Source organism: Callorhinchus milii, unplaced genomic scaffold, assembly GCF_018977255.1.
Source record: "Callorhinchus milii isolate IMCB2004 unplaced genomic scaffold, IMCB_Cmil_1.0 Scaffold23, whole genome shotgun sequence".
In the NCBI taxonomy this organism is placed as follows: domain Eukaryota; kingdom Metazoa; phylum Chordata; class Chondrichthyes; order Chimaeriformes; family Callorhinchidae; genus Callorhinchus; species Callorhinchus milii.
The window spans coordinates 7,134,490-7,147,922 of NW_024704764.1; the positions used below are offsets into that span (position 1 = coordinate 7,134,490).

General features: G+C 43.7%; 1 protein-coding gene across 5 annotated transcripts; it reads right to left on the reverse strand.

Annotated features, from left to right (window-relative positions):
• Window positions 1-4,097: 4,097 nt before the first annotated feature.
• Window positions 4,098-10,771, reverse strand: LOC103183808 (2',3'-cyclic-nucleotide 3'-phosphodiesterase). 5 transcript variants are annotated; one of them, XM_007901478.2, is made up of 4 exons: window positions 10,754-10,771; window positions 7,378-8,011; window positions 6,083-6,216; window positions 4,098-5,560 (listed from the first exon to the last, which is right to left on the reverse strand). In XM_007901478.2, the coding sequence occupies exons 2-4, from the start codon at window positions 7,991-7,993 to the stop codon at window positions 5,156-5,158; spliced, it is 1,155 nt and encodes a 384-aa protein (XP_007899669.2). In that variant the 5' UTR covers window positions 7,994-8,011; window positions 10,754-10,771; the 3' UTR covers window positions 4,098-5,155. The 5 variants fall into 5 exon arrangements, with proteins under 5 accessions (XP_007899669.2, XP_007899667.2, XP_007899670.2 ...); XM_007901476.2 differs by lacking the exon at window positions 10,754-10,771 and adding an exon at window positions 10,416-10,566; XM_007901479.2 differs by lacking the exon at window positions 10,754-10,771 and adding an exon at window positions 9,553-9,571.
• Between the last annotated feature and the right edge of the window lie 2,662 nt (window positions 10,772-13,433).

Genomic DNA, 13,433 nt, shown 5'->3' on the forward strand with positions numbered 1-13,433 from the left:
TTCTGAAAATGGTATCCAGTTTATCGAAGGCGTTTTTACCAACTCTCGCTGACAAACTTCTCCCCCGAGTTAGCCATCTTACATTTTGTGTTTCCGAGACAGTTGCAGTGAGCTGTTTTCTGAGACGTCTCGCTTCTGAGTCTTCTCTCCTTCTTGCTGAAGAAACCGGGTTTCGTCCTTCCTGAGATAATATGATCTGTTCAGACTGTTTTCATCTGAATCCATTACTCATTCCCTCTTGGCTCAGTACAAATAACGAGGTGGAGACGTCTCATAGAACGATAGACATTTACAGCACAGAAGAAGGCCATTCAGCCAGTGTCTGTGTTGATTCTCTTAAAGAAGCAATCCTTTCAGTCGCACAAGTCACAAGTTGGATGACATTCTTTTTCCAACCCACTTCATAACTGTAACATTCACTTTCACAGAGCATTTCGCGCCATAGTGACTTTTCTACACTACTGAGAAAACAAGTCTTTCTGAACTTTTGGTATGACTTATCAAAAGTCAATTAAATTATAGATGAATCATTCACTTTTTGTCAGCTGACATCATGCACCTATTGAATATGGTGGAGGTGCAAAACAGAATTGTGTGTCCAAAAAAAAAACGAAAGGATAATCTTATCAGCCCTAGGAAGGTTGGGCTGCTAAACAGTGAGGCTGCAAACTTAATGACGCACACACATACCTTAAGCAAATGAAGATCTCGCTAGGATCAGATTGTCTGTACTTAGCAATATCGTGGAGTCTTGTAGCGTATTGGGTCGAGCACTCGCCTCGCAAGCGAGAAACCTGGGTTCAATTCTCGGCCAGGGCGAAATGTTGGGCAAGTTTCCTTACTCCACACGCCTCTGTTTACCAGCAGTAAGTAGGAACCCGGTTAGTAGTCAATGGGTGGATCGCTTTTCCGGGGGTAATAATCCCTTCAAAATAAATAAATAAATAAGTAAATAAATGATTTGTTCTATCGATCAGGCAATGGAATGTCTGAATCGAGCTAAGCCCTCTGTGGCGGTCTCGGTAGACCGGTTCCTGAGCCAGACAGGTCTGAATGCTTGTGAGACACCGCTGTGCGCAATTGGTTGCCGCGTTTCACCCGCAAAACATGCAGTTGATTCACTTGACAGTATATTCTGTGAAAGCGCTTTCAGACGTCTCAAGGACGTGATAAGGCGCTATATCAAACGCAAGGATTATTATTATTACGACTATTATCATAGAGAATGACTTAGCTCATTCCTGATGTACTTTCTACCACTTCTTGTGAAAAACCTCCTAAAGCGATATGTTTTGTATATTATATTAAAAATCATCTCAACTGAGTACGTAGAATATATTACAGAATAGCAACAGGAATACATATCCTGTGTGTACAAAATGTAGATAAATTCCATTCTTCACTGGTTTCATGATGATATATAAGAAAAAATACAAACTTCAAAAGGAAAAGATTCTGGTTAAGAATTCAGTGAAATCTGACTTAGAATTAACCCCTTAGGAGCCGGCTAGCTTTAAAGTTAAATTCGGATACAGTTTTGGCAACGGACTGACCTGATTACTGAAACAGTTGGTGAATTTATTGGAAAAAAAATTTTTTTTCCCCCCCTCAAAGTATACATTTCTTATGAGATTTTTATGAATGGGAGAGCACACGCAGTTAGCTCCAAGCTGATAATTGCTGCCTTTTAACATGTTGCTGATTGACTATCCCCCTTTTAGGGGGGAAGCTAAGCAGGATCTCCTTGGAGCTGAACTGGCTCCAATTTGACATGCTTGGCAATGGAAGGTCAGAATCGAGCTAGCCCTCTGGGGTGGTGTCTCGGTGGTTCGGTTCCTGAGCCAGGTGGGTCCGCAATATTCCAGGGCACTGCTGATGAGACGGCACAGCCCAGCCTGGCTCATCGGTTGGAACTGAAAGGGTAGACCAGTCATTCAGGACAGGGAGTCATCCCACTCAGCTCCTGTTAACCCTGTAAGCCAGAGCCCTAACGGGTAGGATGGTCCTAGCTGGATAAGCAGCGGGAAAGCTTGCCGGACAGCAATATCAAACTGACTGAATGGATTGTACTGTAATTTGGTTAGATTAAGCTCATTAACTGGTTCTTGTCGAATTCAAACTGGAACTTTTCTGCACATATTGATGACAGCTCAGTGATAAGAATATAACCTACGTTGACCAGAAATGAAACTGCGCAAGAGTGCATTAGGTTAATCACCAACACGCTCTGCTTCAATCTTGCATTGCATTAAATTGAGATCAAGTCACTAATTTACCCTCTCTTCCACCCATCCCCACAATGTGAAGTAGTTCTCACAATACAATTTACATTTATACAGCACTTCTCACGTTGGGAGGACGTCCCACAGAGTACTAACAGTTCTGGGAGGTGGGCACCTGAGCTGGGGGTGGGAACCAGGTGGGGGGATGGAAGGTGGGGGGTGACCAAAAGCGCGGTCAAAGAGATTTTTTGAGTCGTGCTTTGACGAGAGGAAGGGAATGGGAGACAAATTAACAATAAATCAAATCAAATAGCTGCCAATTTAATGGTCTATCTAGCGAGCCAAGCCCAGCAACCCCCAGTGACCTTGAGGTAAGTGCCAGCAAACTTCAGTTGAAGTTCATTCTAGGTCTCAGTATGTTCTTCATTCACTACACCTGACTTAAGTGTTTTTGTCACTGCCTCTTTGTATTACAATCGAATCCATTGCGAGGGGGAGAAAAATAATGGGAGTTTAACATTACCTGCACTGTTTGTAATGAAGGAATACATTACCTTACATTTTTCCTTTAAAACTAGTATTTTCCATAAGCCATAAAGAAAACACACCGAGAATTGATTCATTGGTAACATCAGCAAACTTAGTACAGTATTGCCGCTGAAAATACAGTATAGGTCACTGGATTTATTGAACGTTTTCACCTTGTAATTAATTACCAAGAACTATCTTCCTGTTTTCCTAACTCAAGTAGGATTTTGTATAGTAACAAAGGAATCAATCCACTGTTCTAAGATCCTGTTGATTTAAAGCATCAATTCTTTTTTTTGTTAGTACACATATTAAACTCTGTAACTTTGGAACTACTTTAAAGGTTAATGGTATCGTAATTGTGGATTTGTTACTTTTTTTTAAAAAATCGGTAGGCGTTTCTCTTGTGCCATCAATCAGTTCATCTGTCTTTGGAGATGTTTCATTGAGCTTCAGCTGCTAACACAACTGAGGTAGGATGAATGTGAAAAAACCTAGACTGTTTCTTTGGCTGGACATTCTGTGTGGTTTCTATTTAAACTGATTGATTATTAATGTCGTCGTGACTCAATGTCTTTGTTTTTGACTACTGACAACATTTTTGCAAGGTGGTCTTAAACAGACATGCGCGTGTGTGTGTGTATGCTCGGTATCTAGTTTTACTCCGATCTTTTGGAAGAAAAAAAGTACACACACAGTCAAAATTCAGTGCAATCTTTTTCTGCTTGTTCCTAAAGTTGTTAATACAAAAGCTTATTAAAATGTTTCGGAAAGAAAACATTGTTTGCCTTCTAATTGAACTCGTCATTTTTACATATTTTTTAAATATGGATTATCAACTGTCTCCAGAATATTGGTGTATAAATGCCCAGATTATTAATATTATTATTAGTGATAATGGGAGTATTTTGGGAATAGCGACCATTATAATAATAATAATAATCCTTGCATTTGATATAGCGCTTTTCACGTCGGGAGGACGTCCCAAATTAATATGATAGAACTCAATATCAGTTTGGAGAGGGAGAGAAGACGATCCATACGAATTACGGAAGATGGAATTTAACATTGCAAGATAGAAAGTAGTACACGTTGGATCGAAGAACAGTAGTTGGGAATATGTTCTAGTTAGGAAACCCCCCAGCACTCCACTGGAGCGTTAACTTATACCATGCGAGTTCAAGTCCTGACATGAGTTGATCCACTTTGTGTCCCTCTGAATGCTGTGTTAATGCCATCGGAGAGGGTCCAGCAACTGGGGATGTCCTCCCGACGTGAAAGGACATGGCACTATACAAATGTAATTTTGTTGTTATTGCTGAGAGAACGATTCTGACCTTAAAAACATTAGTTTCAACTATTTTATTGGTGGATTTTTTTAACTACATAAAGAGTAAAGTAGTACAGAAACCAAGGTCGACCTTTATCAGGATGTAAAGAAAAAAATAGCCCAAACATACAATTGAGCAAATTTAATGTGTTATCTTTCAAATGCACACACATAAGCTCTTAAGTGGTATTCACCCATGTTATTATTAGCCAATGGATCCTATCAAGTAACAGAATACAAAGCTTCATATTTACTGAAAGCGTACTATTCTAATATAATAAATGTTTACAATTGAATCTGAGCAAACTTTTCACCAGACCATAATCGGGGCCTGGTATACAGTGAAAAACAGCTAATAATCACAACAAAACAAGAGAAAATTTTCTATGTTACATTTTGTGTTACACTCAGAAGTAGATGGAGAAATCAAGAGATTTAAATACAGGTGGTTTTTAAATGCAAGCACAGCGAAAAAGCAGAAGTAAATGAAACCGCTTAGCATCATCTTCTGGCTGCAACTGCTCATTTGTCTGATGTTTAGCTGCTTTATATAGTTCAGAAGCTGAAGTCTTTTACAGCAAGAACCTGAAATACTTACAATCTAACTAAAGAAACTAAACTCTGCAAATCTAGAATTGTAACACTAAACTGATTTTCTTTTTACTTTGCTTTTAAATCACATCATTTAAGTCGAATTGTAAAATGCTGTTTACTTCGAAGGTCAGTGTCCCTTTATTAAATCACATACTTAAAGCAAACTACAGATTTAACTTATACTATAAGCAGACTGGAGGAAGTGGATCTACTTTCATTAGAACAATTAATTCATTTTCAAGCGAGTTACAAAGGTACATAACAGACCCATCCGCAAGTCCTAAGGCAAAACTAAAATCCTAAGAGACTTATCTCTCACATTGATTTCTTTGTCAAATAGCTTTCCAAATCCTTCCTCAATTGGTTGTCTTAATTTTGCCTGTCGGTTTGATAGCTACAGAATGGCTATAAAACTGTGAGCCAACCAGTAGGTCTTCTCACAAGAATATGTCCTTCTCTTTCCATCTAAACCTCACTGAGTTCAGTTGGCAGTTTTATTATGATAAGACCCAGAGAATATGCTCTTCACCTCAATGTGTTTAGAGAGATGGAGTATCCATCTGCCCTCATCATAGCACAAAAGCTCCCCTCCCTCCACAGGGGTATGAAAACTGGGCTGAGCTTTGCACGCTTCCAACTGTAAAAACTCAAGCAAATCTCGTCCTGTCTGTACTGCCTTTATGTGAGGAGCGCATGCCAAAGTGATATGGGATCTTGAGCCAAGGGGTAGTTTCATTCCCTCTTTGTCATTGGACTCATTTTCGTCCGTTGGCCACAAGCAAAGCTGTTTTTCTGTCAGTACTACACGTGCCCCGACTGTTCGAGGTGTGATGAACAGGTCTGTGATTTTCAAATGAAAAGCCTTGGACAACTGTTCTTCAATGCCCTAAAACAAGAAAGGGAAGAGGGCGTGGAAAACAGTTATTTTTCAATGCAGGTCGGCAAACACTCTGTATTTCACGAACGCTCTATTTTGCCCAAACTTACTCTCTTTGCCCTCCCTGCGAGAAGGGAATCTCTTGCTGAGCAGCAATGACTACCAAAACAACAACTTGTATTTATCTAGCGTTCTCCACGCGAGGAAGTATCTTGGAGTGCTTAACAGTGGCCGGAGTCTGACACCAGGGAGGGAGTAATCGTAACGGTCAAAGAGGAAGGTCAACGGAAAGTTTTCAGGACAGGAAGGGAAAAAATGAACCCAAGATAATTCAAGACCTCCCTTTTTGATCGTGCTTACGGCCACATCCACACTCCCTCTCGCACTGGTTCGGGGTCAGACTCCGCCACTGTCAAGTGCTCAGGGACGCTACCCCGTGTGAAGGGACGCTATGTAAGTATAACTTGTCGTCATCACTGTTCCCTTCGAATCATTGTGATGGTGGGTGAGAAGGCTTTTCTATTTACCAACCTTTGTTTTGATGTACGTTTCGCAGTTTGGTTCTTGTCCAAAATTACAGAATTTTGTGGTGCAGTGCAATATACTTGGCTTCTTCTGGAAATAATCTTGCAAATTAAAGTTTTCTTTGGCATCTGAGTCGATATCTGTTCGGNAAAAAAACCACACATATTTACTTTCAAAGTGTTTCTTTTTTTCTCTCTTCTCTTCTTCCACAGTGTTAGGAGTTCGCCTTTCCTTACACTCACCATTCACACAACACACCTCTCCAACGCCACACTCCCCCTCATAGTTCTGCTCCACGCCTCCGCAGGTCAAATTCAACATCTTCGTTCTCAGCTTTAAATCCCTCCACACCCTCAACTCACCTTCAACTACCCTTCCACGACTGTTTGTGGAACACTGCTGTGCGCAATTGGCTGCCGCGTTTCGCCCACAAAATATGCAGTCAATTCACTTTACAGTATACTCTGTTTAGCACTTTGAGACGTCTCGAAGAAGCGATAAGGCACTGTATAGGATTACTTATCGTTACCTTTGCGACCTCCTACAATTCTACCCACCCACCCTCTCCCTTCACTCAGTGAACAATGTCCACCTTCATGCACCACCTGTCCTATCCATCCCAATATCGACGGGCGAACTTTCAATCAGTCTGTCCCCACCCTCTGGAACTCTATCCCGATATCTCTCCAACTCACTCCTTCCCTCCCAGAATTTGAATACAGTGCCTCTATCTCTAAGAGGTCACCTTTCCCCCCACCAACCACATTCTCTTTGGCTACCAAACCCCCAGCTCCAGTGCCCAGCCAGCAGGGTGAAGTGATTTGAGACTTCAATGAACGTCTCAACGACATGATAACATGCCGTATCAAATGCAAGGATTATTATTAATATGACCAGATATTACACCACAGAAACAGATCATTCAACCCATCAACTGAGGTAAATGAATCATTGAACAATGGCAATGGGAAAATTGTTGGTTACTACGCTTTACAGTAAAATCCTGTGAAGCACTTCCTGAGGGTTTTTGACAGCGAAACAAAGCAATAAATATAATAAATCTTTGCATTTGATATAGCGCCTTATCACGGTATTGAAATGCAAGGATTATTATTAAATCTGTGCTGGTGTTTTTCTCTCAAGAGATTCAAACCTGGTTCTTTCCGGGTCTATGTGGCCATAACTGCTGAACATTGGACACAGAAAATGAGCCATACCTGGAGCTCAGATAAACCCAAAACAGAGCCATTCCATCATCTTAAGATCTTAACTGCCCTCACAACCCAATCACAAAAGCCTACATTTCACAAATTCTTCTAAAAATTCTCGTCGCTCAGCGAGTTGTTCCAGAAAATGCTCGCCGGTCTGGTCCAGCTGCTTCGCTGATACCCTCGTCAAGAACCAGCCAAAGTAATAGGGTATCAGAGGCAGCTCCAGGTGGTCCTTCATGGCCTCCAGCTGATCCTTGGATGCCTTTGGGTGGTTCTTACTGGCGAGAGCAGAGCATTGATTGCCACATTCATTGTTAGCCTGGACGATGACCACAGTATAGCAGAACTCTTTGGCGGAATCAAAGAGATAATTCAAGCGTTTCCTCGTGTGATGGGTGTCGTCAACCACCACGACACCCTTCTCAGCTTTGAGCTCACGTTGAATCTCCTCATCCAGTTTCGCGTACCGCTCGTCGCTTCCCTCAGTGGAGCTCTCGAAGGGTGAGATCTGGTGCGATTCGGCGGAAAGGACAACGGATAGCGATTCATACTTTTTCAAAATGTTATTGGCGATGGTGGATTTGTCACTGCCTGGCAGGCCTCGCAGGATGAAGAGGACTTTGGAATCTTTGACTGCGCTGATGGTGGCAACATCTTCCAGGAACGGGTAAGACAACTTGGGTTTCGATTTACTCGCACCCATCATCCAGGATAGATTTTTTGTCTAAAAGAAATTGTTTTGTTAAAAAGAAAAGTCATCAATACTCTCACTCAACATTGATTTGAGTATCATATTCCTTTTAGGACAACGTTGGCAGTGCGTCTGTCTATGTAAAATATCCCTCCTTCTATCGACCTCATTTTCTCTTTCTCTCTCTCTCTCTCCCACCCTCCCTCAATCTCCATATTCCTCACACCCTCATTTGATCCAGCTCCATCCTTCCCCCTCTCTCACACAGTGCCTCCTCCCCTCTCTCGCTCTCTCTCTCAACAACAACAATTACATTTGTATAGCGCCTTTCATGTCAGGAGGACATCCCGAAGCATTGAAACACAGTCTTCTTTCTTTCTCTCTCTCCCTCCCCCCACCCCCACACTTACCCTCTCTCTCCCTCTTTTTTCTACTTCTCTCACATAGTCTCTCCCTCCTCTTTTTCGTTCTCTCTCTCTATCGCCCCCTCTCTCTCTCACCCTCCCCTCCCCCCCTCTCTCTCTCGCTCTCTCTTTCAGTGTTCCTCCCTCCCTCTTTCTTCCCTCCGGAAGTGAATTGCATGGGAGAAGAGTTACTGAAGGTCAACAATAATTAACACATTTACAATTGTGCGATGAAATTTGACCACGTCGGAACGGAAGACAAAAATTTGGGATCTGATCTGATATTTTTCTCCCTGGATTAAACTGTACAGCCTAATCGCTTTAAGCTCTACTCAAGGAATTCTTTTGAAGCTGCAGTTAGTGGTGGATCAGTACAAGTGAATTGTCGGGCTTCACAAACATCTTATGGCTGCAGGTTATTTTTTTGGCAGATGGAAATAATTAACAAAAGAAAATAGCTTTTTTTTTTAAACTTTCTGGCCTCACAGACAGTCTGCACACCTGCCCTCAAAGCATTATGCTGGCGGAAAACATTTACCAACCGAATAAAAGGAAGTGAAATTGTGTTATAAAAAGCGCGTGTGTGTGGGCGAAATGTGGGGGGGGGGGAGTGGGGAGGAGGAGCGTGGTGGAGCGTAAGGGGAAAAAAACAACGAGCAGAGGGAACAATGAGTGGTGGGGGGCGGTGGGGGAGAGAGGGGGATGGTGGAGAGAGGGGGGGAGGATTGACGGAGGAGGGGGTTGTGGGGGAGAGTGACATTGTGGCTGTGGCAGGATCACAAGCAAATCAGAACTTTGTAAACCAGCTGTCGGGTCACTGAGTAATGTTGGCACAGCCTCTTTTGCCCAGTGTTGCTGACGACGGGTGGAAGACAAAGAGAATTAAAGGAATCAAACGCGAAACAATAACAACAACAACCAATTACATTTGTACAGCGCCTTTCACGTCAGGGGGCGACGTCCCTGGGCGCTGAACACTCAGGGAACCGCAACTGAGCTGATGGTTGCGATCAGGAGGGGTGGGAGGGTAGGGGTGGGAGGGTGACCGAAAGTACGGTCGAAGAGAAGGGTCTTGAGACGGGTCCTGAAGGAGGCAAGGGATGGGGCGAATAGAATTGACGGGGGTGAAAATTCTGAGATAGAATGATGAATTATAACACCAATTCCTACCTGTTTTAATTACTGTACCGCCAGTGATTGCACATCACGGCACAGTTTCCCTCCCTGCCCACAAATTAAGCATAGTAATAATAATAATAATTATAAGAATCCTTGCATTTGATACTACGCCCAGAAACTCTGAAACACTCTTCCTCTATCTCTCCGCCTTGCCCCTTCCTTCCCCGTCTTCAAGTCGCGCCTGAAGATCTTTCTCTTCGACCATGCCTTCTACGGTCACCTCCCCCTACTCCAACTCGATGCCGTGCTCCGCCACCGGCAAGCGCTCGACCCTGCGCCAGGAGGGGCGCGAAATAAATGCGCGAAATAAATGTTGCTGTTGCCGTTACAGTATTTCTTTTACATTAAAATGAACCTCTAAACCTAACACAAAATCCTTGAAGACTTCGTCCGGGGAGGCGGGGAAGGGGATGGGGATGGGGGGAGGGAGAGAGAGAGAGAGAGAGAAAGACAAGGAAAAAAAGCACCATATTATGACCAGAAAAAAAGTCAGTTGAAAAAATAAGTGTTGCTGGTAAGAAAGCAATATATATACACCACACACACACACACATATATATATATTTACATTTAAAAAAAAGCAGCTGTGAAAAACACACAGGGGTGGGAATTGAGCACAGGGCGACCCCACGTTATTGCAAACTCACAAATGCAAGAAAAACACACACATAAAAAAGGGTTTAACTAAAAATGCAAACGAAAATGCTTTAGGATCAGCCTCACAGGGCTGTGGCAATTCGCGCAGAGCTAATGCAATAGCTCCCCACACGTCTGCCCTTGTCCAAAATGGTTCTATTCCACTCCCTGTCCCATATGTTTCTCATTTTCTCTGCTTCTCAGCCCAAGAAACTCACCAGTTTTAATGCTGAACGCAGCAGCATCGACTCTAGTGGACAATCTGTGTGTTGGTGTGTGTGTGTGTGTCTCTCTCTCTCTCTCTGTTCTCCAGCCCCCAATCTCAACCCAACCCCAACCCCAACCCAACCCACCCCTTTCCCTTCCACACTGCGCACAAAAAGGGAGTAAAAAGAAAGTGAAACCAACACAGAGGCTGTACAAATGCATGTGATGTGCAGGTCTCTTCCAAGCATCAGTGAGATTGCCAGGAAGCTGAGTCAAGGAAGGGATTGGGGTTGGAGGGGTTTGGTGGGGTAAAGGGGGAAAAAAACAAACCCACAGAACCTGGACTGACCTGATCCTTGCTCAGTACCCCTAGAGGTGGAGGATTAAGCAGCAAAGTCGAGTACAAACAAACCTATTCATTGTAATATGTCCCATGTGTCAGTCTGACTCATTGCTAGTCCCCTCTCTGACTTTCCCTGGTCAGAAGGTTGTAGGGTCAAATCCCACTCCAGGACCCTTTAAGTCTAGTTCTCTCCTCGTCTCTCGAGTGTTAATCACGATCTTGTCTGACACACCGGTGGCGCGTGTTGGGGTGCACTGCATTTCACTCGCTCGTCTCCCTAAACTTCTCCTGCCATGTGGAGTCCTGTTGCTTCAGTGGTTAGAACGCTCGCTCGCCTCTCAAGCGAGAGGACCTGGGTTCGATTCCCGGGCAGGGAGAAATGTTGGGCAAGTTTCCTTACTGCACGCACACGCCCCTGTTTACGCAGCAGTAAGTGGGAACCCGGTTGAGGTCGGTCCTGGTTCTGCCTACAAAAAATTGCTTGGTGCCTTGCACATTTGTTGTGGACCAGAAACACCAGGGGTTTTGNTTTTTTCTCTTCACCCCACCCCACCCCCCCAATCCCTTCCTTTACTTAGCTTCCTGGCAATCTCACTGATGCTTGTAGGAGACCTGCACACCACATGCATTTGTGCAGCCTCTGTGTTGCTTTCAGTTTTGTTTTACTCCCTTTTGTGCGCAGTGTAGAATACTAATAATAATCCTTGCATTTGATATAGCACTTTTCACGTCTTCTCGACGTCTCAAAGCGCTTCACAGAACACACTGTAAAGTGAATTGACTGTATATTTGTGGGCGAACGCGGCAGCCAATTGCGCACAGCAATGTCCCACAAACAGTCATAGATTGAAAATGACCAATTTATTATTGTTTTTGGTTTTGGAGGGATTATTATTAGGCTCTGTGTGGAGTAAGGAAACTTGCCCGAGGTTTCGCCCTCTGCCTGGAACTGAACTCAGGTCTCTCACTTGCAAAGCGAGCGCTCTAACGCTACAGGACTGCAGAAGGGAAGGAGCTTGTTGGTTGGGTTGAGATTGGGGGCTGGAGAAGAGAGAGAGGCACACACCAACACACTCCGATTTGCGGATGGATGGGTTTTCCGGGGGTAATAATTCTTTTAGAAAAAAATAATAAATTGGTCACTTCAATCCACGACTGTTTGTGGGACGCTGCTGTGCACAATTTGCTGCCACGTTTCACCCACAAAAATATACAGAAATTCACTTTGCGGTATATTCTGTGAAGCGCTTTGAGACGTCTCAAAGACTTGATAAGGCGCTGTATCAAATGAAAGGAATATTATTATCTCCTGCTCTTGGAAGAAAATTAATGCCCATTCCCTCTCTACCTCCCCCGAGTCCTCTGAACCCACGCCCTTTGCCGCACACACACAGGCCTTGACCTTACCTCCTGTCACCATCTTCCAAACCTCCCAACCAATATTCTAAACACCCTCATCACATCCCACACTGCCTCCTCCCCACTGCATGTCCCGCTGGTACAATACCCTAAAATCTCCCAGAGAGGTGCTGCCAAAGGCATATGCCTTAAACACAGCCTACTTGTCCACCGCAGTAGCTAGATCTAGTGGGGACTACCATAAGATCTACCTCTCCGTCCTTGACACAGCCAAATCATCCTATTCCAATATAATTCTGCAGTTTAAGGACAATTCCAGGCTCCTCTTCTCCACCACTACCCCACTCCTTCGCCAAACTTCCCCTGCCCAGCCCAACCTCTCCTCGGGTCCAAAATTAAGTGAGTTGGAGGAACTCTGGGGATGGAGCTTCAGCGAAGGTGGCGAGAAAGGCCGAGAGCCTGCCTGTCAACGGTGGGGTGGATAGGGCTTGGGGAGATGAAGATTAGCTTGAAGATAGAGGCGACGGAGTTTTGGATGAGTTGGAGCTTATGGAGGGTGGAGTTAAGTTAAACTACAGTAGTATCCCCAAGGCGTACTCCTGGGAAATGACCACAAATCCACCTTGCTTGACTTACCAACCTGCGTCTATTACTCATCGGCATTAGGTAATCAGAATGAGTCCCGTCAGGAAGAGAGTGCGCATTCCATATCCAGGGAAATTTTCATGCTTAAGTGGCATTCATATGTACTACTGTGCTTGGTTTGGATACTCTTAGACATGGAGAAGGGTCTCTCCATATATCAGACTCCCGGCCAGCTGGCCAAAGAATTGCCACACATATAGCCCACACGTTTCACGAAGCTTGTCTTGCAAAGTTTTGTGAGTCTCATTCCAGATGCGCAGAAATTCACAAACTTAAAGAAAGTCAAAGCATGTTGAAGCACGTGACATGGATTAAAACAAACATCTCCATTTTCCAATGGGTCTCTGGTATTCCCGCTTGTTTTATTTTCCCCCACAAAACATACAGTAAATTCGCTTCACCGTATATTCTGTGAAGAGCTTTGAGATGTCTCGAAGACGTGATAAGGCGCTGTATCAAATGCAAGGATTTTTATTATCATTAAATTTCCCATGTGTCGGTGGCATTCATATGTGGAACTCTGTCTGCTTCGGAGACACCTGGCTGAGCAAAAAAAAATACCAAGGTCCCTTAAACAACTATGAAGTGAATGATCAATGTATTGACCACAACACTGAGAAAGTTTCCCTCGTCTTTTTAAATCAAAATTTTTAATGTTAACTTGAATAAGCAGCCAGGACCT